Raw genomic sequence first — 27,536 nt, forward strand, 5'->3', positions numbered from 1 at the left:
TTGCTTCTTGAACTTACTTCACAAAACAACTGTCATCCGGCTATATAGAGACATAGCTTTGTAGTATATGTGTTAGTTACATTCTTATCTTAACTAGGTGGTAGATACAAAAGAAAACATTTTGGCATTTGCAAAAGACTGAAAAATAAGTTTATCCTATTCTCTAAAATAACTGATAAAAAAAGCAAAAGATAATATGAGGTCTGCCTGAGGAAGAGAGATAACCAAAGTTATAAGGCAACTGAACACTCACAGTTTATTGCTTTCATTGAAACATCAAACATTTACCAAATGTGGTGATTACATACTCACAGTATCTAAGAGCTCAATAAATTTGGAGAAGTAATAAAGCCAGCAGGTGCGTGCCATCTGCAGAAACACACGTAGATATGAATTTATTTATTTTTACATGGAAGAAAATTTTATTTTTTCTAATTTTGGCAAAATTCACATTACATAAAATTTACAATCTTAACCATTTTAGAGTGTACAGTTTGGTAGCATTAAGTACATTCACATTCTTGTGCAACCATCACCACCATCTATCCACAGAACTCTTTTCCTCTTATAGGACTGAGACTCTGTACCCATTAAACAGTAAGTCCCCATTGGTGAATCCAGCCCCTGACAACTACCATTTTACCTCCTATTTCTGAATCTGATTACTCTATGTACCTCGTATAACAGAATCATACAGTATTTGTTTGTTCCTTTGTACCTAGATTATTTCACTTAGCATAATGTCCTCAACGCTCAACCACATTGTAGCAGTTGTCAGAATTTCCTTCCTTGTTAAGGCTGAAAAATATTCCATTGTATGTATATACCACTATTTGTTTATCCATTCATCCGTTGGTGGACATGTGGGTTGCTTCCAACTTTTGGCTAATGTGAAGAATGCTATCAACACTGGCATACAAATACCTCTTTGAATCCCAGCTTTCAATTCTTCTAGGTATATACCCAGAAGTAGAATTGTTGGATCATATGGTAATTCTGTTTTTTGAGGAACCAGACATAAATTTACTTTTAAATCCAAGAAATTCAAAAGAAAAAGCACCAGTTTTCATTTTACAGAAAATTACACACCTGAATTTCTTTGATTTTTTTTCTTGTAATTATTAGCTTTTTCTCTCAACACATATATTCTGATAATTGAGTCATCTACTCATTCTGATTTCACATTCAGTGTTTACAAATAGAGCCCAAAAAGTTTTAACGTTGATTTTGTGTTACAAATTTTTCCAAAAAGAAACTTACCCTCAATGCTGTAGGCGAGTGTGAATAGTCAACAATTTCACATCGAAAGGAATAACCTGTACCCCAGCCAGACATCACAAACTGCAAGAGAGCACATGCATATTAAAGAAGGAAATATTTGCTCAACGGCTACAATGAAGGTAGTTTTGAGTATGCCTCTTCATTACATTCTCAGCTGAGTCAGCAGTCAGTGCAGAGGGAAAGGCGGGCTAGAACAATTACAAACCAGGAACTCGCTTGATATCAAAGCATCAGGAGTTTTCAAAATTGTAAAGTCACATTTATATAAACTGTGTACTAACTAAAATGGCTATTTCTTGGAATGATTATTCTAATATAGTGGAGAACAAAATACGAGGAATGTTTTGTTGGAACAGCAAATACTGGTAAGTGCTTGACCTTATGTACATCTCTATGTGCCTGTGCCTATGTTTGTGTACTCTCAAAGGGGTGACTAAGTCTGAAATCAGTCTTTTCTGATAATTTCCAGCCTTTGCAATTAGTCAACAAATAAATGAGCAAAGCAACTTTCTCAATGTACTCATCCGATGGCTGCATCAACTGGGTTTTTCCAGTCTCGACTAGTGGATGTAACGTGAAGTGATAGTCCATAGCTTTTAAATCAAGATCGACCAAATACAAGACTCACGTATTACTTTTGCTTTGGATTCACACGACAAGTAAGAGATGAAAATACTAACAAGAAAGTGCAGTCTGGCAAGCCTTAATTCCAACACACCCACAAAGTGACCTTAGACTAGTGGTGAGAAGAAAAAGCCTATTGTTGATAAATCTGGACCTTAACTCAAAGATTACATTGACATTCTTTCAGTCTGACGGTGGGAAGGTCTCCTTTTAAAACAGTATCTGAAAATGAAAAGCTAAGGGTTCTAATTTAAAATTAACATTTATATTAAATGGTTGGCTTAATTTAGGGTTCTGACAATATGACCAGTTCTTCTCTGGAGTCCTATTCTCACAAATGCCAACATCTTCCCTAGGATGTCTTCTTTCTCAGCATAAGGATTGTATCATTTTCTATTACATTACAAGTATGCACTTTTAATTACTGTTAAAGCTGAAATGACAACTTTACAGTAAATTAACTTCTAAAGGCAAAAGTTTATGAGGCATAATCAGAATGACATTTTAATGGTAAAAAGAAACGAAGGAGAAAGAAAAACTACTTAGACCGTGGTATCTAAAAACACTATCCTTTTTGATTGATACTAGCTCCTAGCTTGATTTGTAATATAAATTAATCACACTGTTAACTTGGTAAATTATGAAATCTTGAGAATTAAGATTCAGAAAAGTATAAGACATATTTCATGGGTGAGAAAAGTATCTTACAAAAACAAGTCAATGAATTTTCTCAAAGGAACAAGGGAATGTGGTACAGAAATAGTTAAATCTGTTTTACAAAATCCTGATCTGTCAGTGAGCATCTTCCTATTCTTTTGCACTTGGACTCACTTTTGACTGATGCAAGTAACACTCTAAGTCCATCCACTCAGATGGGGATGACTGATTCCCCATGCTACCCTACGCCAAACAAGTGCTGCACCAAATACGAGAAGCCGTGGGATGTGGCCTTCTGCAGCGTCTTCACTGGTCTCTCTTTATTTCTTGACTGGTGCCAAGTAACTAGCACACTCAAACCGTCACTATAAAATGAGGCATGTGGGTTCCTTTAGTCTGATGTACCTCCTCTCACCTTATTCATATTTGCCCTAACATCCCTAGCAGAGGGGTTCACTCTGTAGAGCAAATGTAATCGTGCCCCACCCAATAAACCATGTGTTTGAATGTGTCCTGGGGGTGACGTGCTGCTCCGCTGTCAAAAGTCTTTGTTTAAACAGAAAGTAGAACTTAATGCTTTCCTGATATTAAGTTTAAGAACATTCCAAAAGCCTGCAGAGCTTTTGACATATATGTCTGTATTTTAGGCTTTCACAAAGAAGAGTAATAATTTATATTTGGCAAGTAAAAAAAACCCAGAACTGCATATAAGTTACTCTAGTATTACTGGTTAATGGGAGATAGAAACTCTCAGATTCAGACATTCTCAAACCTTTTATGTTGTAATTGCTAAAATAGAAACCAAAACTTACTGGTTATAACTGGATTCCTTCCAGAGAAATATATTTGGGGACATCACATTCAATGGTACAATCAGACACAGAGCATAAAGGGATCTGAGAGACAAGGTCAATCCTGACTCTATAAAATGAGAGAAGTGAGGCCCAGAGAATTTAAATGACTAGTTCAAAATCAGGTAGCTAGTTAGTAGTGCAACTGGGACTAACTAGTCCCTGGTCTCCTGGCTTTCCAGGTCTGTTCTTAGCACTGTCCTATAGTAGGCGATATCCTATCTCTGATAACTTGCCCAAAGCATGTATTTTTTCTGCTCCCTAGCTCTATTCTATTACTCCTTCCCTTTCAGTTGCTTATGCTCCAGAAAGGACAGTAAGGTGACCTGTGAGTTAATTTTGGAAATAAAGAAGAAGGCAGCAAAGGAAGTCCAGACTTCAGGAAGGCCGTGAAAAATGAGGCCAGAGCAGATTTAAGGTGATCTGATCAGGCGGATCCGTGGCAGGAATCAGGTTGGAAGGATGCATGTGCAGAGGCCATGGTGTCTAGAGAGGCTGGAGAGGTCATGCGAGGCCCTCCTGGGACGCAGCTGTGAGGAAGCATAGCCTATGCTGCAGAGGAAGTAAGTAAGGAGAATAGGATGAGGAAGCCAGCCAGCATTGGAAGAGAAGCAAGAAATCCCAGAAAAGCAGGTAAGGGGGGGTGGCTGAGACTTGTAATCAGCAGAGGGGAGAGAGAGAATTCATGAGTCTGCTTTTGGGTCCTAGAAGTTCTCCACCTCTCTTATTGACAGTTAAGGGACAGCTTCCCTCACCTACTGCTTTGTATGAGTCTAAGTTCTCTGTCCCCCACAAAGCCCAGCTAAATCAAACCAGTCTACCGTCTAATAGGTCATCAGGGCATGCAGAACCCAAAGCTGCTACCATGATGATGCCAACTCATTAGAGTCAGGATGAACTCTGGTGTCAGACCGACCTGGATTCAAATATTAGTCCTCCACCTACCAGCTACACTACTTTGGGTAAGTTATCTAATTTCTCCAACTCTGAGTTTCCTTAAAATTTAACATTTATGGATTCATTCAATCATCTTTTATGGCTAACTGCATGCAAGTCCCTGGACTTAATTTTTCTCACCACCTGTGAGGCAGACTATACTGAGATCCTCTAAGGAGTTCAATATCTGGTCTATATATAACAATTTTTTGACAAACACCTACTCTAGTGAGCTAAGTTTCTGAAATTTCTTAAATCTTGGAGAGTTACCCTTACAGTCATAACAAGAAACATCATGACAGACAAACATAAAGACTTAGGCAAAATTCTCCCGTTAGGAATACTGAAGACACTTGCCTCATAACACATATACACAGAAAAGAGTACTATGAAAAAATTGTACGTTATCATCGCTTTCTTGAGTTCAAAGGGCTTTCGATTCTCCATGAGCTTTGGTCCCAGGGATGTGACAAAATAGACATAGAGTCCCAGGATGATGGTTTGTGGCAGAGGCGAGGACATGAGGAGCCAGTCTTCAACTCTTGGATCTAAGAGAAAAACAAGGTGTAAGTGCACATCCATTTAGCCAAGAGATAACTGACAGTAACCAGCATTTAAGTGAGCACCTAGATCCTAACGCTGACGGTGGACTATTTGGTCAGTGATCACTGCTATCTTTAGGATTGTGCCAAGGAAAATCACCAGGGATTGTGATGGAGCTCAAAACAGTGAGGCTCAAAGGGCAAAAGGAGGTAGTGGTTACCAGAACCCAGGAGAGAGCCATATGGAGAAGCCCTTCTGGTGAGGAGCTGTGACCTTCAGTTCAGGGGTTCAGCCAGCAGGGAAATCCTGCAAATAAGGGGCCAGGGAAATCAATACCCCAGCCTCACCCTCCTCCCTCTCTCTCCAGTCGCCGAACTCAGCCAGAAACCAGAGGGCAGGGGAGCAAGCCCATGGATGTAGTTTATCCTGGTCATTCTACCAGGGGTACACAGTTGAATCTGGAGAACAGAAGACACCCAGCAAACTTTTATCATCTGTCTATAACGACTAAGTAACATGTTAGAGTTTCTCCATCCAGACATGCTTTTATATATATAAATATGTTTGGGTTTGCTGTTTCTTAACTTTCTTCTTTCCCCAAGAAAACTGGGGGAAAGTTTTCTGTATACTGTATCGTACAATTGAAAGGGGCTTTAGCATCATTTAAGTATCTAAAATGTGGGTTCTAGGTGTCCAAAATGTGGGCTAACCAATCTGATATTTTAAACAAAAACAAACAAAAAAGTACTAGCCTCACAACCATGTAAAAAAGAAATTCACGTGGTCCCTGCTAGTTCCAGGCCATGAGAATTAGATCAATTATAACTTGCAACTCAAGATGAAATGTGATTAATTCTATAATCTTAAGTAGTTCGGGTGTAATTTTACTAAATTGCCTCATGAAGCCAGAATATTATAAAGGAAAATATGTATGGACAAGTTTCCAAGTACATCTGACTCAAAATTGAGTCTTGACTAACCTTAGGTTGCTAAATACCATCATTCCTGTTAATTGGGAAAAAGGGTGGGGGGAATACAGCCCTTGCCCACTGAAACTGCTAATGATGTGGCCAATTACCAAAAAAACGTTGAATATCCCTTCAAGTCTGACTTCCTACCCAATGCAAACACTTCTTCAATAGACTCCACACCTGATGACTCACTTGGCCTCAATTTTATTGCTGGAAAGTCCACATTTGATACTCAGATATAGCAGGGCATGGCTGTAGCTATTAAAGGTGATTTATTCTATACTCAAATGGGCTTCCCTCAAAAATACTGACAGATGCCCTATCTCGAAATAATACTTAAGCCAAAAGTCAGCTCTAGGAGGGACCCCAAGATATTTAGAAATTTAATGTACAATAAAGAAAGCCTCATAAGCAAGCAGGAAGGGAGAGACGATTCAGTAAATAGGAAAACTGACTACTTGGGAGAAAAATGAGTTTGTGCCTTACCTTGTATCCTATCCAAGCATGTCCCAAACTATGCAATGTAAGAAATATTTAAAGTCTTTCCACAAAAAGCGGGGAAAGGCTACTAGAAATGCTAGGTTAAACAAACAAGTGCCTTTCTGCAGGATTTCTTAGTGCTTCATGTTTGTTGTGAATTGCCAAGATGAGAATGGTGGTATGCAGCATTCCCCAAACTTACTTGGCCATGGAGCCCTGATTTTTTGTAGAATACTATTTAACACCTTGTGGAACTAACATTCTGTGGAGCACCGTTTAGGAGAGATAGCCCTTTGTCAAAATAAATTTATAAATGACGGATTTTTTCCATCAGTGGGTAATCCAAACCTTAAATATATGAACATCATAAACCATATTAATATGTCCAGTTTTTATCTCCAATGAAATAAAGACTTAAAACCAATACTAAAAGAAGGCTTCTGGAAGAATGTTAACATTATCACCTTTGGATGGGGACAATATGGGTGATTTTTATTTTTTTCTTTTTCTTTATAAGAAATTTTAAATGTTTCTGTTAATAATGGACATCACAGGCATGATTGAAAACTAGTTTTTTTGGCTTTTGTTTTTGTCAGCAAAGGAATTCCTGAATTAGAAATATTTTATTGTACTCTTTCATTAGCTCAGTGGTGGCAGGGGCGGGGGAAGGGGTGGTACACGGGTATCAGATGACCTCATATTTCTGTTCTTCTGCTGGTAGCAGTAGGAGAAACAAAAAGCCAGGAAATGCATGCTGGGCTGGCTCATTTTATTTTAAAATGATTTAAATAAATCATTTTTCCTGTAATTTAACATTTTAAGCACACACCTTTTTTTAAGAATCCTGAGTGTGACTTTCCGGTTCTACGGATTTAAAAAAAATCTTATCTTTCAGGAAAAGCTAGCTAATTTAATGTCATATTATTTTCAAAGCAAATAACAGAACAAAACACCAAGCTTTTTCATCCTATTTCAGTCTGCGCTCTGATCCTGGCTCTCACATAACTGACTTGTTATGTGACCTGGGGCCACCGACAACTTCTCTGTGCTTAGTTTCCTCATCTGTGAATTGGGCATAAAACAGTATGTAGCTCAGAGAGGATTTAGTGAGTTATTTTAAGTAAAGAGCCTGGCACAACCTCAAGTTGCTCAGTAAGCATGGCTACTATTATTTCAGCAGATCTCAGTTTTGTCAGCACAGCAGAATCACCTCTGGAATACTTATAAACCAGATAGCAAAAAAAAAAAAAAAAAGACTCGGCATGGGTCCCAGGCATCTGTATGTTGAAAAAAGCTGCCAAGGTGACCGTGATGAACCATCAACGTTATAAACCAGGGCTTCAGTGCTTCCTTCACCTACACTGAGGTCCTCAGTGCTCCTCACTAGGTGCTCTGCAATCATCTTTTATGTGATTTCCCTGCCTCCTGACCCAATCTGCTATGTCTTGTCTCTATACAACTGCCAAATTCACTTTCTAGAAGTAAAGCTTTGCTCAGATTATTCCTCTGCTTAAATTAGCTCTCCCTGCTGAGCGAATAAAATTCAAAGTCTTAATATGTCCACGACTCTGATGACTGCTCACTTTTCCTGCCTTCTCTCTCGGCAACAGTGATACCTTTCTGAATAGGGAGCCCACTTCTATGTGAGGCAGGAGGTTCCTGGCGATGAGACGTCTACAAGCCAGGTGTGGCTGGTGACTCGATAAGGGGGTTGTAGAGGGGGCTGCTCGACAATGTTTAAAGCTAATTCTGCCTCAGTCTGTGAACCCACGAATTACAAAAGGATCAGGGGTCAAGTGAGCTCTGTTTTCCTTAGAGAGGGAGGGTTTCATGTACCTTGTATTTAGCATCGGAGTTGGGCTTAAGTGTTATGAGCAGAACCAAGATAAAGGCAGAGGATGGGAGGGCAGGCTGTCTGAGAGCCCATGACTCAGTGATTACCAAAGTTCTGACTTATTACTAGCCCGATAATGCTTTTCTAAGAGCGTTCTAAAGAGAGAGAGTACAGGAGAGTACGAGGGCCACATACATAGAATATTAATGAACTTTTCCACCAACTACTTTTAAGAGTGTGTTCGCTTCTTAAGTAGCATGTACTAGCTCAAAGAGTACACCCTTTTAAAAGTCTAAGCACCAATAAGATGAAGAGGCTGGAAGGAAAAGCAAACATGTACCTCTCATACTTTGTGAAGTACTAAAGGTTCGGAGTAGCAGCAAATCTTACTCAGATGCTGTCTTCTTGCAAAAAGATCACAACTATGTCTGAAAAGTCATCATCATTATTATCCAAATGCAAGAAAAGTTGCTTTTCAAACATTAAAAATGTTATAGCATTGTTTCAAGGTTTGACATCTCTTATCTAAGAATCACAATAAACCCTCTTACAGCTTAAGTATTAATTAAACCGTTTTTAAATTCTGTAGCTGTGGAATTTTCCACATGAAATAACTATGCATGACCCCCACTTCTCTAGCAATCAGAAAACCAATGAATATCATTAAGTTTTCCGAAGTCTACTCAGGATTAGGGCCAAAGCCAAGAATATGCTTGAAATTCTTGGCACTTGATTATGGGCTCAGACCTTTGGAGGGTAGGCAAAGTAAAACTGGACTAAGATGGCCAGAAATGATTCCTAATGGCTCTCAGAGATCAATACCACACTAAGCAGAAGCAAAAAACCTCTCCTGTTACACGCGATAGTGTTCTCATAAAGTTATACATCTCAACACAAAACATTTTAACCCTTCTAGATTTTGACAGGAAGAGAAAATGTGAAGAAACTTTTTCTAAAAAAATGATATGCTACATTAAAAGTGTCTGAAGATGGAAATGCTCTATCAGTCATCAACCACCACCACCTTTTGTGTTGGGATATTTCCCAAACAACAGAGCATCTTCATGCATATTGTCTGGTAGCTGGTGGATACCATTCTCATCTCTGTTTTGCTAACAAAGAAACTGAAACCCACAGACAATAAATACTTTGTTCAAGATCACCTAGCTGGTTCACAGTAGCGTCAGAACTTAAATCTAGGTCTTTTCACTACACATCCCTACCCTCCCTCTTCTCTCAAGACTTTAAATTAGCGTAGCTTCAGACAGGTAGCATCACCTGCCTCTTTCTCTCCTCCACCCTGCACTGTCTGCAACGCTGCTTCCAGGGTTCTCCTTGCCTCTCCCTAACCACCTCCACCCCTTTGTCTTTCCTTTTTCTGACCTAATATTACTGAGCTTTCCAATGTAAGTATCCCTAATAAAAGTGTTGACCCATGAATAAAAGTGGAAGTGGAATTCAGAAGAAGTGGAATTCGTCTTAAAACATTTTATACTTCTAGCACTATATAGATACTCATCATCGTCTAAATCTATTTGGCTCTTGAGTTAGGATATTGATTACCTGAATCTCTTGGGTTCCTGCAATTGGGATAGTTAATAGCAAGAGTTGGATAGCAAGGGATCTATTCTTCCAAACAGGTCTATTTTTTAAAATGTACCCAAATTTACTTGGTTTTCAAGGTTAAATCGTGAGAGTTCAGGTAGCAAGTTACACCTCTACTTTGAAAAGAAATTAAAATATTCATATTTTTAAAAATAATAAATAAAAATAAAAACCATTAGAACAAAACAAAAAAATTAGTTTTTAAATTACTGAATTTATGAGAACTACTGTAAACCTTCAGAGAAAGATGACCTCTAAAGAAACCTACAGTTCTCTGCACCATTACATAAGTTGAAAAACTAAGAAAAAAAATGAGAAAATATAAACATTCCCTTAACTCTCCATTCACCAGAGTGAAGCTTCTCTATTTATGGGATCTCTTTCAGGTCCTTGGCATTCTTCAGGGGCAAAACTGTTAGGACCTTTTTCAGTGAAATAAGATTGGTCTTCAGTAGTCTACTGAGAAAGACAGCAATCATGAAACAGTGTATCTTTGCTGAAATCAGTGTAAATTGGAATATAATTTCAATTGTGGTAGGTATCAAGAGGTGACACTTTTCCTCCTGAATTTGGTGAACATGTGATTTCTAATTGATGGGTAAGAACTAATCTGAAGTGGTGATGGTGGTGAATATGTGGAAAGTAATTCAAATGTGAAATGTCAGAATACTAATCCTAATCAGGAAACATAGGTTCTAATCATTTCTGCTAACAACTGACCATGATGTTGGGAAGGTCACATCTCTGGGCCTCAGTTTCTCCAACTCTAACATGAGGAGGTAGCTTTCATGATACCTAAGTCCATCTCAGCTCTAAACTGTGCTGATTCCTGTTTATTTTTAAAAAATTTACCTTTGTTATATTATTAACACATTTTGTAGTAGTTATAAAAGCAACACACATTTGTATGGTTTAAAAACACCTAGACAGACATAGATAAGGAAATAGAAATTACCCATAATCCTACCACACGGAGATAACTGCTAACCCTCACAAAAAAAATACATGTGGTGTTTTATAAGTTGCTTTCATTTAATGTATTTTAAACTTCTTGCTATGGCATTAAATGTTCTTCAACAACATTGATTTTTACTTTTTTAATGGGCAAAGGGAGAATTACTCTGGGCATTCTAGAATTACTCAGGGGTTACCCTAGGAAACGCTCCCCATCCTTTCTGATACGCCCCTGGGGGCTGCGGCCCTTCCCACTCAAGAGTCATCCTGGACAGAGCCATTGTTGGCATTAACTGTTATTTCCCTTAGGAGCATTAGGGCAGAATCAAGCCTAAGAGCCCCGTGCCTCCAAAATCACTTCTAATGGCTACTGAGTTGGAATGTACCATCATTTATTAACCAATTCCCTTCCTTGGATATTAAAGCTATCTTCACTATTATAAACATCGTAATGAACATCATCTGTGTACCTCTATCTTTGTACATATCTTCAGTGAAATCTTTGACACTTCTTCATTAACTAGTAATAAAAATCAATATGTGGGGTGTCAGCGAGGGAGTGTTAAGTTGTAAAGTCTCTCATTCTGTTTCAATGAAATCCTATTAAATATGGGAATCTGATAGGAAAAAGAAGGATGAGCCATAGTTAAGAAATTTGGTTACTTACCAGCATCTTTGATCCAATTGCCATAAAGACGCACGGTCCTCGATGTAAGATCACTGAAGGCCATTTTCCACAGGATTTACTCGCCCTTACAATGGGTTCTTCAGTAAAACAAAAAAAAGATGTGTTTATGATCTATGGATGCAAATAAAGCCAAGTTTCTAGTAATACAATATTAAAAATGTTAAAAGTTTAATAGGAATAACTGGCAAAACAACAAACTTACTGAGGGTAAATGCATTAGTGAACCACATTAAACCCTGATGCAGTTGCAAACATTTAAGACTTTTCATCATAAGGACAATGCTTAATTCACTCAAAAAGGCTGATGTTCTATGTACGAGATGCAAAAGGAGTAGGTGATTCTAAGAACTGTCATAAGAGCATCTATCTCCCTTTATGGAAACAATATAGGTCAGGAATGGACTGTACCTCTCATGGCAATGTTGAAGTAAAAACCCAGAAGAAAGTCAAGACGACAAACTTTCAGAAAAGATACTCTGATCTAGACTTTTAGCTGATCTTCAGGCGTAAGAAGATCTATATTCAAGTGTTTATAATTTAAGTGAAATAGAGGTAGAGAGAGGGAGGAAAAGAAGATCTACAAGAGCCAAGGAGAAGTTGCCTAGTTTATCAGGACTGATGACAAAACAGTTGGAAAAAGAAGTCTTTTGAAAAAGAAGACCAATGAGGGAAAACTAGCTCTATCATGTATTAAAAGATATTCTAAATATTCAGTAATTAAAACAGTGTGACACTAGCACATGAGGAGGCAAACCAATGGAATAGAACAGAACATCCAGAAACACACCAAAAATTTTGGGGATTTTAGTACCATATTTCATAAATTCTAAGATGTACACCTTCCCAAATTTTAACATCTCTGAAAACAGCACACACCTTACAAAGGAATGGTGCATCATAAAATGAATAGTAGGTTTGATTTCCAGTCATATGGTGGGAAGATGAAAAGTTCTGGAGATAGCTGGTGGTGACGGTTGCACAAAAATGCAAATATACTTAATGCCATTGAACTTTACACTTAAAAATGGTTAAAATGATAAATTTTACATTATGTATATTTTACCACAATAAAAAATAAACCCTGTAGGTCTGCAACAGAAAAATTCAGACTTTATTCTAGCATTCTAAGATAAAGACATTTTAGAATATACATATATAAAGTATATATGTATTTTTTTAAAGACATATCGTATATGATAAAGGTGACAACTCAAACCAGTAGGCACTGAATTACCAGCAATTACCGAGTAAATGGTGTGGTACAACTAGATAGTCAACTGTAAAAAACAAGTTGGATCCAAAAATTATACTATAAACCAAGATAAACTCCAATAGATCAAAGATTTAAGTAAAAATTTAAAAGAACCATGAAAGTACTAGATGACAACAGGGAGAACACTTTTATAACCTTGGAATAGAAAAACTCTTTTTAACTTTGACTTAAAATCCATAAGACATAAGAGAAGACTTAACAGATTTAAGCATATGAAAATCAAGAAGAAAAAAGGAAAAAAACATAGCCAGGACATGGAAGCAACCTAAATGTCCATCGACAGATGAATGGATGAAGAAGATGTGGCACATATATACAATAGAATATTACTCTGCCATAAAAAGAAATGAAATGGAGGTATTTGTAATGAGGTGGATGGAGTTAGAGTCTGTCATACAGAGTGAAGTAAGTCAGAAAGAGAAAAACAAATACAGTATGCTAACACATATATACGGAATCTAAGGGAAAAAAAAAAAAAAAAGGCCATGAAGAACCTAGTGGCAAGACGGGAATAAAGACACAGACCTACTAGAGAATGGACTTGAGGATATGGGGAGGGGGTGGGGTGAGATGTGACAGGGTAAGAGAGTGTCATGGACATATATACACTACCAAATGTAAAATAGATAACTAGTGGGAAGCAGCCGCACAGCACAGGGAGATCAGCTCGGTGCTTTGTGACCACCTAGAGGGGTGGGATGGGGAGGGTGGGAGGGAGGGAGATGCAAGAGGGAAGAGAAATGGGAACATATTGTATATGTATAACTGATTCACTTTGTTATAAAGCAGAAGCTAACACACTATTGTAAGGCAATTATACTTCAATAAAGATGTTTAAAAAAAAAAAAAAAAAGGAAAAAAACAAATGACAAACAGAAAAAAAAAATATGTTCAATTTAAAATACAGACAAGTGCCTCTCCCCAATATATTAAGAGTTCCTAGAAACTGATGAGAAAAAGACCTATAAACCAAGAAAAAAATGGGCAAATTTCACAGAAAAGGAAATACAAATGGCTCTTAAACATACGAAAAGTTGCTTAACTTTAACCATAGTAAGAAATGTATGGGGCTTCCCTGGTGGCTCAGTGGTTGAGAATCCACCTGCCAATGCAGGGGACATGGGTTCGAGCCCTGGTCCGGGAAGATCCCACATGCCGCAGAGCAACTAAGCCCATGCGCCACAACTACTGAGCCTGTGCTCTAGAGCCCGTGAGCCACAACTACTGAGCCTGCATGCTGCAACTAGTGAAGCCTATGTGCCTAGAGCCCCTGCTCTGCAACAGGAGAAGCCACCGCAATGAGAAGCCCGGGCACCGCAACAAAGAGTAGCCCCCGCTCACCACAACTAGAGAAAACCCGCGTGCAGCAACAAAGACTCAACGCAGCCAAAAATAAAATTAATTAATTAATTTTTTTTAAATGTTAAAAAAAAAAGAAATCTACAATAGTTTATTGCATTGGATGGACTAAAGTCCAAAAATTTTTATCAATCAGATGGACCAAAATCCAAAAATGTGTTCACTCTGTTGGAAGGACTGTGGGAAACTCATACCTTGTTGGTGGGAGTGCAAATTAGTATAACCCTTGGTGCAATTTGGCATTATCAGTAAAAAAATTATAAACGCATATTTTTAAGCCAGCAATCCTATTTCTAGAAACTTCTCCTATAGACATATGACATATATTCAAGCTTATTCATTGCGTCAGTCAGTAAGAGCAAAAGACTGGAAACAAGCCAAATGTCTATTAAAAATGGACTGATTGGTTAATGATGATATGTCTAACACCAGGAAATACTATGCCATTGTAAACAAGAATGAGGAAGCTCTCTGAGCACTAACATGGAAAGGTATCCAAGATAAATGTCTATGTGAAAAAAGCAAAGGAAGGGACAGAATTTTTTTTTAATAAATTTATTTTATTTATTTATTATTTTTGGCTGCGTTGGGTCTTCGTTGCTGCCCACAGGATTTTTCTAGTTGCGGCGAGTGGGGGCTACTCTTCGTTGCGGTGCGCAGGCTTCTCATTGCAGTGGCTTCTCTTGTTGTGGAGCACGGGCTGTAGAGCGCAGCCTCAGTAGTTGTGGCACACGGGCTCTAGAGCACAGGCTCAGTAATTGTGGCTCACGGGCTTAGTTGCTCCACAGCATGTAGGATCTTCCTGGACCAGGGCTCGAACCCGTGTCCCCTGCATTGGCAAGTGGATTCTTAACCACTGAGCCACCAGGGAAGCCCAGGACAGAATTTTTAAATGACTACCTTTTATACAGAAAAGGTAGAAAGGAATAAGAATATAAATTTCCATTTATTTACATTAGCATACAAGGAACTCTGAAAAGATATCCATGGGGAAGGGATCGGGGTACAAACTGGGCCGAAGGGGTGGAAGGAAGACCTTATACTGTTTGGGTCTTGACTCATGTGACTATATTACCTATCCAAAAATAAAGAATTAAAGTATTTTAAATAAACAAACAAAAAAGAATGGAATCAGCTGCACTTTTGCTGGGACATCGTTGCTTGAACACCCATACACACATGCACATAAACACAAAAGAGGGATTTTAATCTTAATGCCTCAAGGATCTGTCCACTCCAGAGGATCTCTCCAAGTCCAGGGTGGTATCTCAGCATGGCCTCTGATCTGATACATCCAGTGTCCTCAAGCTGAGTTCAGACTCAAATTAGCTATGGTGATGCCAGGAACTTGCCAGAATCAGCCTGGACTCTGGTTTTCCTGTGGATGATTTCTGTAGTGAAGCACGTGTGATATGGGGATAGGAGCAGAAGCTCTGGGATCGCAAAGACCTTGGTTTCAATCCCACCACTGACTAGCTGTGTGACCCTGGGCAAAATTAAAGTTCAATTTCCTTATCTGTAAAATGGCAATCCTACAACCTACCAAGATAAAATAAACTCACAGAGTTGTTTGGAAGACTCTATGAGATAACATATATGTATAAAGTTTAGAGCACAGACTCTGATAAAGAATGAATAGTCAATCAGAGTCAGACATTATCATTTGTAGAGATAAGTTGTACCAATTTAAATGGAAAACACCCAGCCAAACTCAGTTGAATGGCAGTGTATAGCACCCATCTAGAGAAAAGTCTACTACTTTCATTGTAAGAGCTGGTATGTCACAAGTTATAAATGATTCTTCCCTTGATGTTTTCCAGTGGCTTTGGTAGGAGTGTTTTAGACCACGATAAAAGCTACTTTCCAGCTCACCTTAACTACTGACGTAACAGACCTCGAGCCATTATTCTCATAATTAAACTGCCAAAATAATGCTGTTTAAATTATTCAGAATCAGAGTGAAAGATTCTACTGTATAGGGCATATGGTGGGCTTACATTTCAAAGTATCAAACTGTTTTCTGTGCAAGCCCTGCCTCCTCTTTTCCCCCCACTCATTCCACATAGGCCATTTTCCTCTCGCCAGCCCTCACGAAAGCACAAAGCCTCAAAGAAACCACAGTCTAATGCAGGTCAGTAATATTCACAGGCAGCAAAGAGAGCTGGCTTTTCTAATCCAAAAGACTATACAAAAAAAAAAAAAAAAAGACTATACAAGACTGAGATGTTGGAAGAGCAAGAAGGTCGTCAGAGGGGGTGGGGGGGTTGGGTTGGTGGGGGGGAGGGGGGAGGGGGGAGGGAGAGGCAGAAGTAGATGCCCTTCAAGCAGGTGAGAGGGCAGACTGGAGAGGCAGGAAAGGCATCTGTTGTCTCAAGCTTACTGGAGTGGAACTCTCTCACGGATCCTTTCCTTGTAAATAACCTGCCATCCAACAGTCCTTAACCCTTGTGGGCCCACCAGAAGAGAAGGAACCTGCATAATTGTGTAGGGATGGGGCATGAAAAGAAAGCTGATCCATTTAGCTTGTTGGAACTAAACAAACTGCTGAGAATTTCCTTATAAGCTGGGACAGTGATGGACTGGACGCCAATATTACATTATAGGGACTAGACTAGAAAACTGTTGATAAATGAATTGGGGGCAACCTGAGTTGTCCTATAAATACAGTGCTATCCCCGGGCTACAGCCAAGCATATCTCCCCCGTCCCAACCCAGACCTCCCCCCTTAACAGGGACCCTTGATTGCTAGGCAATGGTACATAGATATGGGGAGAAACTTATTCTATGTGGTGAAGGTACAGAGATATCTTCTAGCTGACAGCAGAACTAGGGCCTTAATAACTGATTTTAAATACTCAGTGGCTAACCCCATCACCATAAAACCCGAGACTGCGAGCCACGTGGCAGAGCAGTCCTCCTGGATTTCCTTACCACCTGGGTGCCTCTTCCCAATAAAGTCTCTTGCTTTGTCAGCAAAATAAATAAATAAATAAATAAATAAATAAATAAATAAATACTCAGTGGCATAAAATTTCAGATCTGGAGATGCCAGAATAGTCAGAGCTCTCATGGATGTGAAGCAGAGACTTAAAACTCAAAAACAGTAGACAAATTACCAAACCTTCACTATGGGTGGAAGAGACAGGCAGGTGCTACAGGGGAAGAGAAAAAGGCTCCCTGCCAGAGCTCAGCCCATTTCCAAAGAAGTCAAATATATGTGGCAGGATTAGAGTAAACAGGAGCTCACTGACGGGAAACTTGTGCTATTTCATTGACCAGCACCTGCAACTAACCCATGAATTCCACTCCTTGTTTGTTTTGGATAGTATCACATGGCAACTGGACCACTTGGTAAAGAAGGGACTTAGGGACTTCCCTGGCGGCGCAGTGGTTAAAAATCCACCTGCCAATGCAGGGGAAACGGGTTCGAGCCCTGGTCCTGGAAGATCCCACATGCTGTGGAGCAACTAAGCCCATGAGCCACAACTACTGAGCCTGTGCTCTAGAGCCTGCGAGCCACAACTAGTGAAGCCCATGCACCTAGAGCCTATGCTCTGCAACAAGAGAAGCCACCACAATGAGAAGCCCACTCACTGCAACGAAGAGTAGCCCTGGCTCGCCACAACTAGAGAAAGCCCGCGTGCAGCAACTGAAGACCCAACGCAGCCAAAAATAAATAAACTAATTAATTAAAAAAAAAAAAGGGGACTTAATCTGCCCAGAGTAGCTTCTTTAGACCTAAATTAAAGATGTCAAGTTCAAATGTGAGAAATGTGCCTGACACCTACAGCTTACCTGGAAACTCTTCAAAGCCACGTAGATGCTAACACCAGGACACAGAGTGAGCTTGAGGAATCTGATCACTTTGCGATCTATCTCAACAGGACTCACAAGGCAGCACTCAGCTGGGAGGACTTCTTGTTGGAATTTACTCAGATGGCGATATGACCTTAGGGTTGCCTGTGGTGGGAAGGACCTGGCAGGAGTCCAGAAATCGAAAACCATGGCCAACCATTTACAGGTGAACCCTCATGTGTAAACATTTGTCCAAACCCTGCAAAATACGCTGGGACATTCTCCCTGAGGGAAAGGAGGATAGAGACAGCGTATGGCTTTCCTAGGGCATGCCTATCATCCCAGAGCAGGGCCCTATGGTTTTCCCTTTCTCTTTTGATGTTTGGGAGGTTCTGGGCTCCCCGCTGATCTCTGCTTTTTAAATCAGACACCAGGGATAAACCTGCAAGAACACTTCTGGCTAGCCCCAGATGCTGCTCAGGGACACATAAACTGAAATGAGCTGAGGAAGGTACCAGCAGAGGGATGGAGGTCTGTAATGGAAATAGGGCAGCAGGGTAAGAACAAAACAGCTGACCTGCCTAAGTCTGGGGGAAGGCGATCAGAAACTTTTAAGTGCATTAAAATGTGAGCAATGACTATAAAGCGATCATTTGTTTGCTTAAACCAGGGTTTTCCAACCTCAGCTTTCTCGACATTTTGGCCGAACAATGCTTAGTTGTGGGGAGCTGCCCTGAGCAGTGCAGGATTCTCAGCATCAACCCTGGCCTCCACCCACCAGACACCATGAACACCCCTTCCCCAGCTGAGACGACCAAAAAGGTTTCCAGAAATTGGTGAATGTCCCCTGGGTGGGGGGGCAAAGTCATCCCTAGTTGAGAACCACTGGTTTAAAGTAAACTACCAACATTTTTTCATCTAAATAAAAGTAGTTTGCTTCAGGGTAATCACTTTGGCAATTATATATTTATTTCAGTGATACTGTTGTTCAGAGCAGTTTTTGAGCTTTCCTTTACAAATCAACATCAGAGTTTTTCAGAATTTCATTTAATTGGCTTTAAGGGAGAAAAATCTTTGTCTACTGCTTCTAAAAATCAAGCTCATAACTAATCATAAGAATGGTTTTGAAGGTAAACGGATCAAGCTGAGCTACATACTGATAAGTGGGGGTGGGAATGGGGGAAGTGGAGGTGGGATTATCATAATTTACTAACATTTTCAACTTACGGTTTGTAAATTGCAAAGGAACAAATCCAGAAATGTTTAGGGCTATGGCAATATTACTGGAATAAATGTAGAGTAGCCTGAGGTAACTATGTGGGAAGTGTACTTTCTAGCATATTATACTAAATCCTTTTTCCCTCTGTCATTTATAATGAAAGCAAATTAAAGGAAGTAAATCTAGAACATGAACAGGCTCGGTGAAAAATTATTTCGTACAGATTTTCAATTTTATTAATTACTATATACATTTGTGTACTGCAATTACACGTACACACATACACGCAGCAGAAGCAAAAAACACGTCATGGGGCTTCCCTGGTGGCGCAGTGGTTGAGAATCTGCCTGCCAATGCAGGGGACACGGGTTCGAGCCCTGGTCTGGGAAGATCCCACATGCCGCGGAGCAACTAGGCCCGTGAGCCACAATTGCTGAGCCTGCGCGTCTGGAGCCCGTGCTCCGCAACAAGAGAGGCTGCGATAGTGAGAGGCCCGCGCACCGCGATGAAGAGTGGCCCCCGCTTGCCGCAACTAGAGAAAGCCCTCGCACAGAAACGAAGACCCAACACAGCTATAAATAAATAAATAAATAAATATTTAAAAATAAATAAATAACACGTCATGTTCCTTACACTTACCATACAGGATTTTGTGTTTTATTTTAATGCTTCACATACATATATGAACTTGTGTTTCTCTTTGGTATTTCCTTTATCAGCTACGTTAATGCAAATCGCCTTGGGAATGAAACACAACATAGAAGGCAAAAAACCAGAAAGTTTAATCCTAGATTCTGAGTTATAAAAGCTTAGGTACTTAGCCATACAGAAGAACTCAAGGGCATAGACAAGAGATCTAGGAGGAAACCTCTGAGGTTTCCATGCCTCCTAGCACAGAAGAGCATGCTTCAGGCTTAGGAAAGGAGAGTCAGAGGGAAAGCAATTAGTGCAGATCTCAGAGAAAAGGGCAATAAGCCCTGGTGAGGTGCCAAGTAGTATTATGGAAACAGAGGAGAAGGGGTCAGGCTCTGCTGCCTGGGTAGAGCGGGAAGAGGTGGCTGATGGGGCCTTAGGCATCCATAGAGAGTTTCTCTTGCTCCAGCGTGGTGCAAGGGCAGCAGAAAGTCTTCTGAGTACACTCAATAGATGTGGAAGTATTGCAGAAGAGCTGTAAAAAATGAAGGAATCATGTAGCTTAGCAACAACACAGACCTGTATGGACTAGTGGTCAAAGACCTGGTAGGACCCTGGCCATCTCAGGGGATGGCAGTGTGGACAGTGGACAGGGAAACTAAAGGACCCCTGCTTCTAACTTATGCATAAGCTTTTTCTAACTTGCTGAGAGGTGATGGACAGAGGGGTGGTCACATTTAGAGTTGACCGAAATAGGTTTCTACCACGCCCAAAGAATAAAGAAAGCTTTATTAAAATTAAAAATTAAGCTGTAACAAAATACAATTTTGTTCTTATATGCTGACTTTGTCAAGGGAGGTTTGAAACCATTTACTTTAGGTATGGGATCAGGTCAGTACAAATTTCCTCTCTTCTATACCCCTAACATAAGTGGCTGTCAGACCTGGTTGATTGTCATAATTACCTAGAGAGAGATTTGGATTCAGTTAGTATGTCTGGGGAGACTCTGATGATGGGCCAGGTTTGGGAAATTCTTAATACTGCATAAACCATTCTCTGACATGACAACACCCACAATATGAGGAATAGGCATGATTCATGACAAGGGGTTCAAAATGAATGTCACTAGGATATGATAAGGTATCTGGGTCAAGAAGGGCAGGAACAGGAGGTGCAATCAATATTGGAAAAGATTTTTCTGGTGATTCAAAATAATTTCAACAGATGTGAAATCTGGAAGATCTTTGAGTCAGCATACATACCCAGAATGTAGGGAAACTAAACTCCTATTTCAAGGGTGAAATAAGCTTGAAGTTCTCAAGCATTTGTGAAAAGAGAAAATTATTGCTACATCTTAGGTCTTAGTAAGTTACAGAAAATTAGAATATAAGCCTTGTCTTTTAGGCAAACAAAATTGATCAACACAAACATCAAATAAAGATACTAAACGCCTAACTTTCTGTTTTTCAAATGGGAATGTTATAGTATCAGGGACGATGCTTTCATTTGCAAATAACAGAACACAACTCAAAATGGCTTAAGCAGTAAAAGGACGTGTTATCTCACAGAAAAAGAAGTCCAAAAGTAGGAAAATTTCTTCTGAAATGTCTGTTTTGTCATTTTTGTGGAAAAAGATGGTGACAGTCATTCCAAATATCACATTCTCATACACCTTCTTCCAGAGTAGTAAAAGGGTCTTTTCTTTGTGTCTCTTTTTAGGAGGTTTAAAACCTTTCCCAATGCTCCCAGAGGCCCCTTAAACACCTCCTCCCAGGATTGTATCAAGTGCCCATATTTAAACCAAGCACTGAAAAAGGACTGGGCCTGCACTGGTTTCTATAGGGTAATTGGTATTGTGCTCACTCCCACCCCGCACATGTGGGAAAGCACATGGCTTCAGGGAGGAAGGACGAGCCTGAAAAAGGCAGAAGACTGGTTGGTTAACCCACAAGGAGGAAAGGGAGGTTAGCTTTGAGAAACAATGTCTGCTTAAATTGTGACTTGAGGTGATTACTCTGGAGTGATATTTCAGATGTGAACCGAAGGTCTGAGAGGGAACCCACCCATCTAAGTGCTCTCTGCTCACCCTGGTGATGTGTGTTCAGGGTAGACTAATCTTGATTGTTTTGTTTGTTTAAACAAAACACGATTAATAAGTTAAGCATGTGTTGCAACACCACATAAGACTTTCCAGTGACTTTTACATGTCTGCTATTTGGAATTACCTTGTGCCACTGCCTCTTTGATGATACAGATAATATGCTATAAGTCCATAAACACAGACAGCATAGAGTTGGACTCACACTTGTAATTGCTATTACCACTTCCACAAACTTAATGTTGTTCTCACTGGTATACAGCATGTTTAAGTAAAATGAGTGTTTCCTACTCCCAATAACAGTGACATAGGAGTACATATTAACACTCTCTCTGTATAAATAGACTCAGACCTGCCCTTCAATCAGGTTTAAGAGTTCTACTTTCCATGTCAAGCAGGACCTCAAAACAAATATCCTTACCATCCCCTCCTTTCCTTACAATTCTATTATTTCATCTTGATTTTCACATCTTCACTTTCCCTTGATAGAGGGACCTATTAAAATTAGATGCCTCCGGATAATATAACACTATATATGCATGACCCACCAGACTGGTTCACATTATATTATATATATATATATATATATATATATATATATATATATATATATATATATATATATAAATATATATATATTTATGCGCACACACACACACATTATATGCATTATTACATACATTAGATTACATTCCTGTTTTGGCTCTGAAACATAATCCTGACTCATGAGTATGTACGAGGCAGACAGACTTTAGTTTAGATATTCATTTAACAGCCTCAACATGTTAATATGACAGCTTGTTAGAAATGAAAGCGTCCAAGAAACCAACGATATTAGCAAAAAGCCCCACTAGGAAATACAATTCATGTAAAACCTTTAGCAAAATGCTAAACGCACTAGTTATTGTGCTTACTATTACTCTTATGAAAACAGAGGGCTTCGCAGGCTAAGCAGAGTAATCAGTGTCTTTGCCGCATCTCAGGTCCCAGGACAGCATTCTGTAATTGGAGAGACAAGGCCAACTCAGAGAAGAGTCAGAGAACATTTAGGGTAAATAAAGGACCTGTTCAAATCACCAGCAGCTGTAAACTCAGTGCTAGGCAGTAGGGAATAGGAGGATGAAAATAGGGCCCTGCCCTCAGGCAGCCTCAACATGTGGGAGAATTCTAGAAAATTCGATAAATCTGAGAGGAGAAAAGCATCTGAAAAACTACAAATTAGATGCCTCTGGAAACTATAACACTATATACGTATGACCCACTAGACTAATAGACTAAAGAGACCACCAGGACCAATAGGACTCATTTTTCTGTTAGAAGAAGTGATAAGTACCTCAAGGGCAGTTTAATTCCTATTTGTAATCTAAGTCCTAGTACAATGCCTTGAGTAAAATGGGTAGGTGCTCAATAAATATCTGCTGAATTAATTTTGAAGTATAAACTCAGAAAAACAAGGCAAGGCAAGGGGGCCAGACCAAATACTCCATCCCTTAGGCCTTCTTCTCTACTTTGTTTCAAATGAATGAGATACCCCTCTCCTTCATTTTCTCTTCAAACAAAAAGTATTTTTTGAGCATCCATTGTTGTGCAAGGAAGTGCTGAACAGGATACAACATTATTATTAAAATAAGGTCCCTGAATTCAAACAACTTTCAGTTTGGAAGAAAAAATAAACGCCTAAACAGATACCCAAAATGCAAAGCAGAATGCAGGGTCACGTGAACAGTTCACACAGACAACTACAGCCTCTCGGAATGAAGGTTCACATCTGGGACATGTGACCCAGAAGAAATGCATAATGGAGGAGAGCATATGAGCTGAACCTTGAGTATAATATTTCAATAGGCAAAAATGTGTGCACCTGGGACAGAGGAGAGGCACACATCACAAGCAGAGGGACCTCCAGGGGAAAGTTCTTTCATTTGCTTATTCAACCAATATTCTTAAGTATCTGTTATAGGTCAAGCACTGCTTTAGGTGCCAGTGATATAGTAGAAAACAAAATCAAAACCTTGCCTTCTCAAAATTATAGAAAATCTCCAACTGCGTTTCCAGAATGTTTGTTAGTCTGTTTTGATAATGCACAGAGTGAAAGAGGGGAACAATAGAAAGGTCAACACAGGAAAGGTAGATTCCAGGGTTGGTACTTGATTGTGGATGACCCAAAAGCCAAGCTAAAGAATTTTTTAGACTTAGCTCTGTTGACAAAGTAAGAGTCATTACAGGTTTCTCAACCGAGAAATATCTTAAGCAAAGTGGTGCTTGCAAAGATTATCTGGGTGGTGGAGTCCAGGGCTGGGTGACTGAGGGTGTGGTTTGGAAGCAGGGAGAACAACAATGCAGCGATTGCATTCTGTTGGGAAGAATCCAGCATAAGCATTGCTTCCTCCGAGATGCCACCCCTGATTCAATCAGTCGGGCTTAGGTGTACCACTAAGGTGTTCTCATAACAATTTGTCTCATCTATGATAACACTTATTGCACAGTATTGAAAATGCCTGTTTATTAATTCTTATCTTTTCGCTCATCAAGAGGAAGAGATCAGGCCTAATTATCTTTTTGTTCCCAAGCGCCTAGACCACTGCCTGGCATGTAGCAGAAAATATTTGTGGCATGAAGTGAACAATCAAGTGTTACGGGTTGAACTGTGACCCTGAAAATTCATATGTTGAAATCCTAACCTCCAATACCTCAGAATGTGACATTATTTGGAAATAGGGTCTTTATAGAGGTAATCAAGTTAAAACGAAATCATTAGGGTGGGCCCTAATCCAATACGACTGGTGTCCTTATAAAAAGGGGAAATTTGGACATAGACATGCATACAAGAACCTAATATGAACATGAAGATGACCATCTACCAATCAAGGAGAAAGGCCTGGAACAGACCCTTCTGTCACAACCTCAGCAGGGACTAACCCCGCCAACCCATTGCTTTTGAATTTCTAGGCTTCAGAACTGTGTGACAATAAATTTCTGTTATTTAAACCACCCAGTTTGTGGAACTTTGTTACAGCAGCACTAGCAAACTAATACAATAAGTGAAAATGTTCAGCCAACTTGGAGAAACACCCAGAATCAGAGCTCAGGATTAAGGTCATCATTAACTGTAAATAAAGAGAGGTGGTAACATGGGAGCAGAACACATTTCTGTGATAAATGATGCAGGAGGAACACGGCAAAGGGCACCTTCTCAGTGAACACCCATGTTTATAAAACAGAAAGAGAAGCCAGGAAAAAACATAAAGAAGCAGCAGTCAGAAACCTGCAGAATAAAGTTGCCTGGTAGAACCTCCCTCCAAATAATGAAAAAAAAAGTAATATGAATCGTGAATAAATAAATAAATAGCCACAAAACTTCACAGAAGGAACCAAATAAGGAAGGGACACAGACAAATGTTTTAAATTTCAAAACAGTTGTGGCCCAGGAAAGGCTGTGGAGCAGAGTAGCATCCATAGGATGGCAGAGCTCCTAACCCGACCCGGCCTCTTCCCCAGCTGTACTGCTGTTGCAAAAGAGCCTGAGAACTTGCACGAGCACCCCCAAATCTGAAGAGAAGCAAATGGACTAATCCTAATCTTTCCCTTCTCCAGCTCGAGAAGGGAACGATAGAGAGACTCTGATGATGGAGGCCCCACACTCAACTGGTGAGCAGAGAAAGGTGCCTTAAAGGTGTCCCTTGGGAACGGCACACACCTTTAAGGTGGAGTGAATCTTGGTATAGATACTTAACAACACCTTAAAAGTGAGAATACAACCTGAGTATATGAGATGCATTTGGGTATACCTTATACCCAGAGATCTCATTCAGCCCTAAATCCCCTATCTACCAAGGCCTCAACCCCACCAAAAATGTTCCAAGTACACAACTACCTAGTCCCGCAAACAAACAGACAAAAAGTCAATTCATTAAATTGCAACTCACATTGGCTAGATACAGGAAAGAAAAGAATTTCATGATTATTCAGAACAAGAGAGTAATTCTTAAACTTTAATGTGCATTAGACTTTCCTGAGATAACTTGTTGAAAAGGCCAATTTCTAGGGCCTCCCCAGAAGGCGATCATATCATTCCAGGGGTCCTTCAATTACAGGTAGGGAAACACTGCTTGTTAACACAAATGGATTTTTAAGTGAGTATTTTAGGCACTTAAGAAAATGAAATAAAGCATTTCTTACAGTATGAAGGAAAACGTTTTGGGGCAGAACAACAGAAGCAGGATGGCCCAGTCTGGGGCAGTGCCCCTAGGATTTTCGCTCTGCTATGTATTAATACTTAATACACGCCTTCATTTCACACTCATGGGTGAAGACAGTGACATTAGAATCCCTTCTGAAGGGGAAGAGAGAAGGTAAATTCATCCATTCATTCCAGGCTTTTCACACATGAGTTTTTCTAAGCCTACTGCTTAGCTATTGTCTACTGCTTATCTAAACATCTGCTTAAAGAGATTCTGTAAAGAATTAATGATGTTAGAAATATTGTTCTGTCCAAAACTGATGATAGATTAGCCCATTATCATATACTACTATTCAGCTGAATCAATTATGGAATTATCCAAATTATATGTAATCCTACAGCACAGTATATATAACCACTACTAGTATTTCGCTCTTGTGCATTGGGATGTCCAGGTCAGTTTTTCACGGGTGGCATTCTATCTGGTGGGTTGGACATTCATGCCAAACTGGTTGTCAATTATTTTGACACTCCTGCTTGTCAATTATTTTGACACTCTATATTTGGTAGTCATCACACTGCATTTAATTTTATTTGTAGACATGTTTTGCATCACTTAAAACTCTTGTAAGTTCTTGTGGAGTAGGGTGGGAGGGGTGTCTTATGCAGATTTATATCTCATACAGAACTAAACCAGGGGAGGGGAGGCAAAAAAAAAAAATCCAATGTATTAATCAATCAATCAAGTAAATGATCAGATCTGATGTTTACATTTTGTTGCACTAGCTAGCAGGAAGATCCAATTTTCTCAGCTTCAAATTAAGTTAAAGCATAAGGAAATAAGCCATATTTATCTGTAAATATCTCACATGACAAGGTCAGCTTCTCAATTACTTAGTTTAATTGGATTTATTTATGTTTTTTGCCTTTTACTGAGAGGCTGTACTTGATCGTCTCAAAAGATTTCCTTTAATGGGATTTGATCCTGAAAAACTTGAGGAATGTGTTTCATTAAAGGTCAGCTATACTTTTTCTTTTCTTTTTAACTCTAGAATTAAGATTACTTGCATTTTACTCATTTGAATTGTGACCTTTTAATGAAATCCTCGTGGCTTGAAGGAATTCCCTTGACAAATAAACCACAGCGTGTGTAGCACCATCTTCTAGAACTGCCATATGTCCAGGAATAAGAAAAGATAAGCCTGTTTTTATGAAAGTTAATACAGACGACTGTCAGTTGCCAAATTCTTGATCCTGTGAGACGTGTAGTGTTTGATGAATGTCTGAGTAAAGTGCTGTGTCCGCGGGCGTCGTGGTGTCCACCGCACCCTGCTGAGATGTGAAATTAAACAGAAACCTCAACGTGCCTACTGGTGTCCCAGTGTCGCACGGAAGGAGGCCAGGCTCCACCTTTGGGGTACCAGGTGCTACCACCAGTTCTGACAGACTTAAAAACTTGAAATTCACTTCTGGGGGAAGATACTGAAATGCAGAACTGAGAATTGTTGGTTGGGGAGAAACAGCATTTAAGGTCGGAAGTTGTGTTTGGAAATAT

General features: G+C 39.6%; 1 protein-coding gene across 4 annotated transcripts in view; it reads right to left on the minus strand.

Annotated features, from left to right (window-relative positions):
• Positions 1-27,536, minus strand: part of ELOVL7 (ELOVL fatty acid elongase 7) — a 70,804-nt gene that overhangs the window by 11,666 nt on the left and 31,602 nt on the right. For 2 of the 4 annotated variants that reach the window (XM_007176067.2, XM_007176069.2), the window contains 4 exons: positions 11,404-11,501; positions 4,707-4,897; positions 1,261-1,341; positions 313-369 (listed from right to left, as the gene is read on the minus strand). In XM_007176067.2, coding sequence (XP_007176129.1) covers positions 313-369; positions 1,261-1,341; positions 4,707-4,897; positions 11,404-11,467 — 393 coding nt within the window. In that variant the 5' untranslated portion in view covers positions 11,468-11,501. Of the gene's footprint in view, positions 1-312; positions 370-1,260; positions 1,342-4,706; positions 4,898-11,403; positions 11,502-22,715; positions 22,801-27,536 lie in introns of those variants that run through there. The other 2 variants (XM_007176070.2, XM_007176071.2) reach the window with 2 other exon arrangements.

This window comes from Balaenoptera acutorostrata, chromosome 2 (assembly GCF_949987535.1).
Source record: "Balaenoptera acutorostrata chromosome 2, mBalAcu1.1, whole genome shotgun sequence".
Taxonomy (NCBI): Eukaryota; Metazoa; Chordata; class Mammalia; order Artiodactyla; family Balaenopteridae; genus Balaenoptera; species Balaenoptera acutorostrata.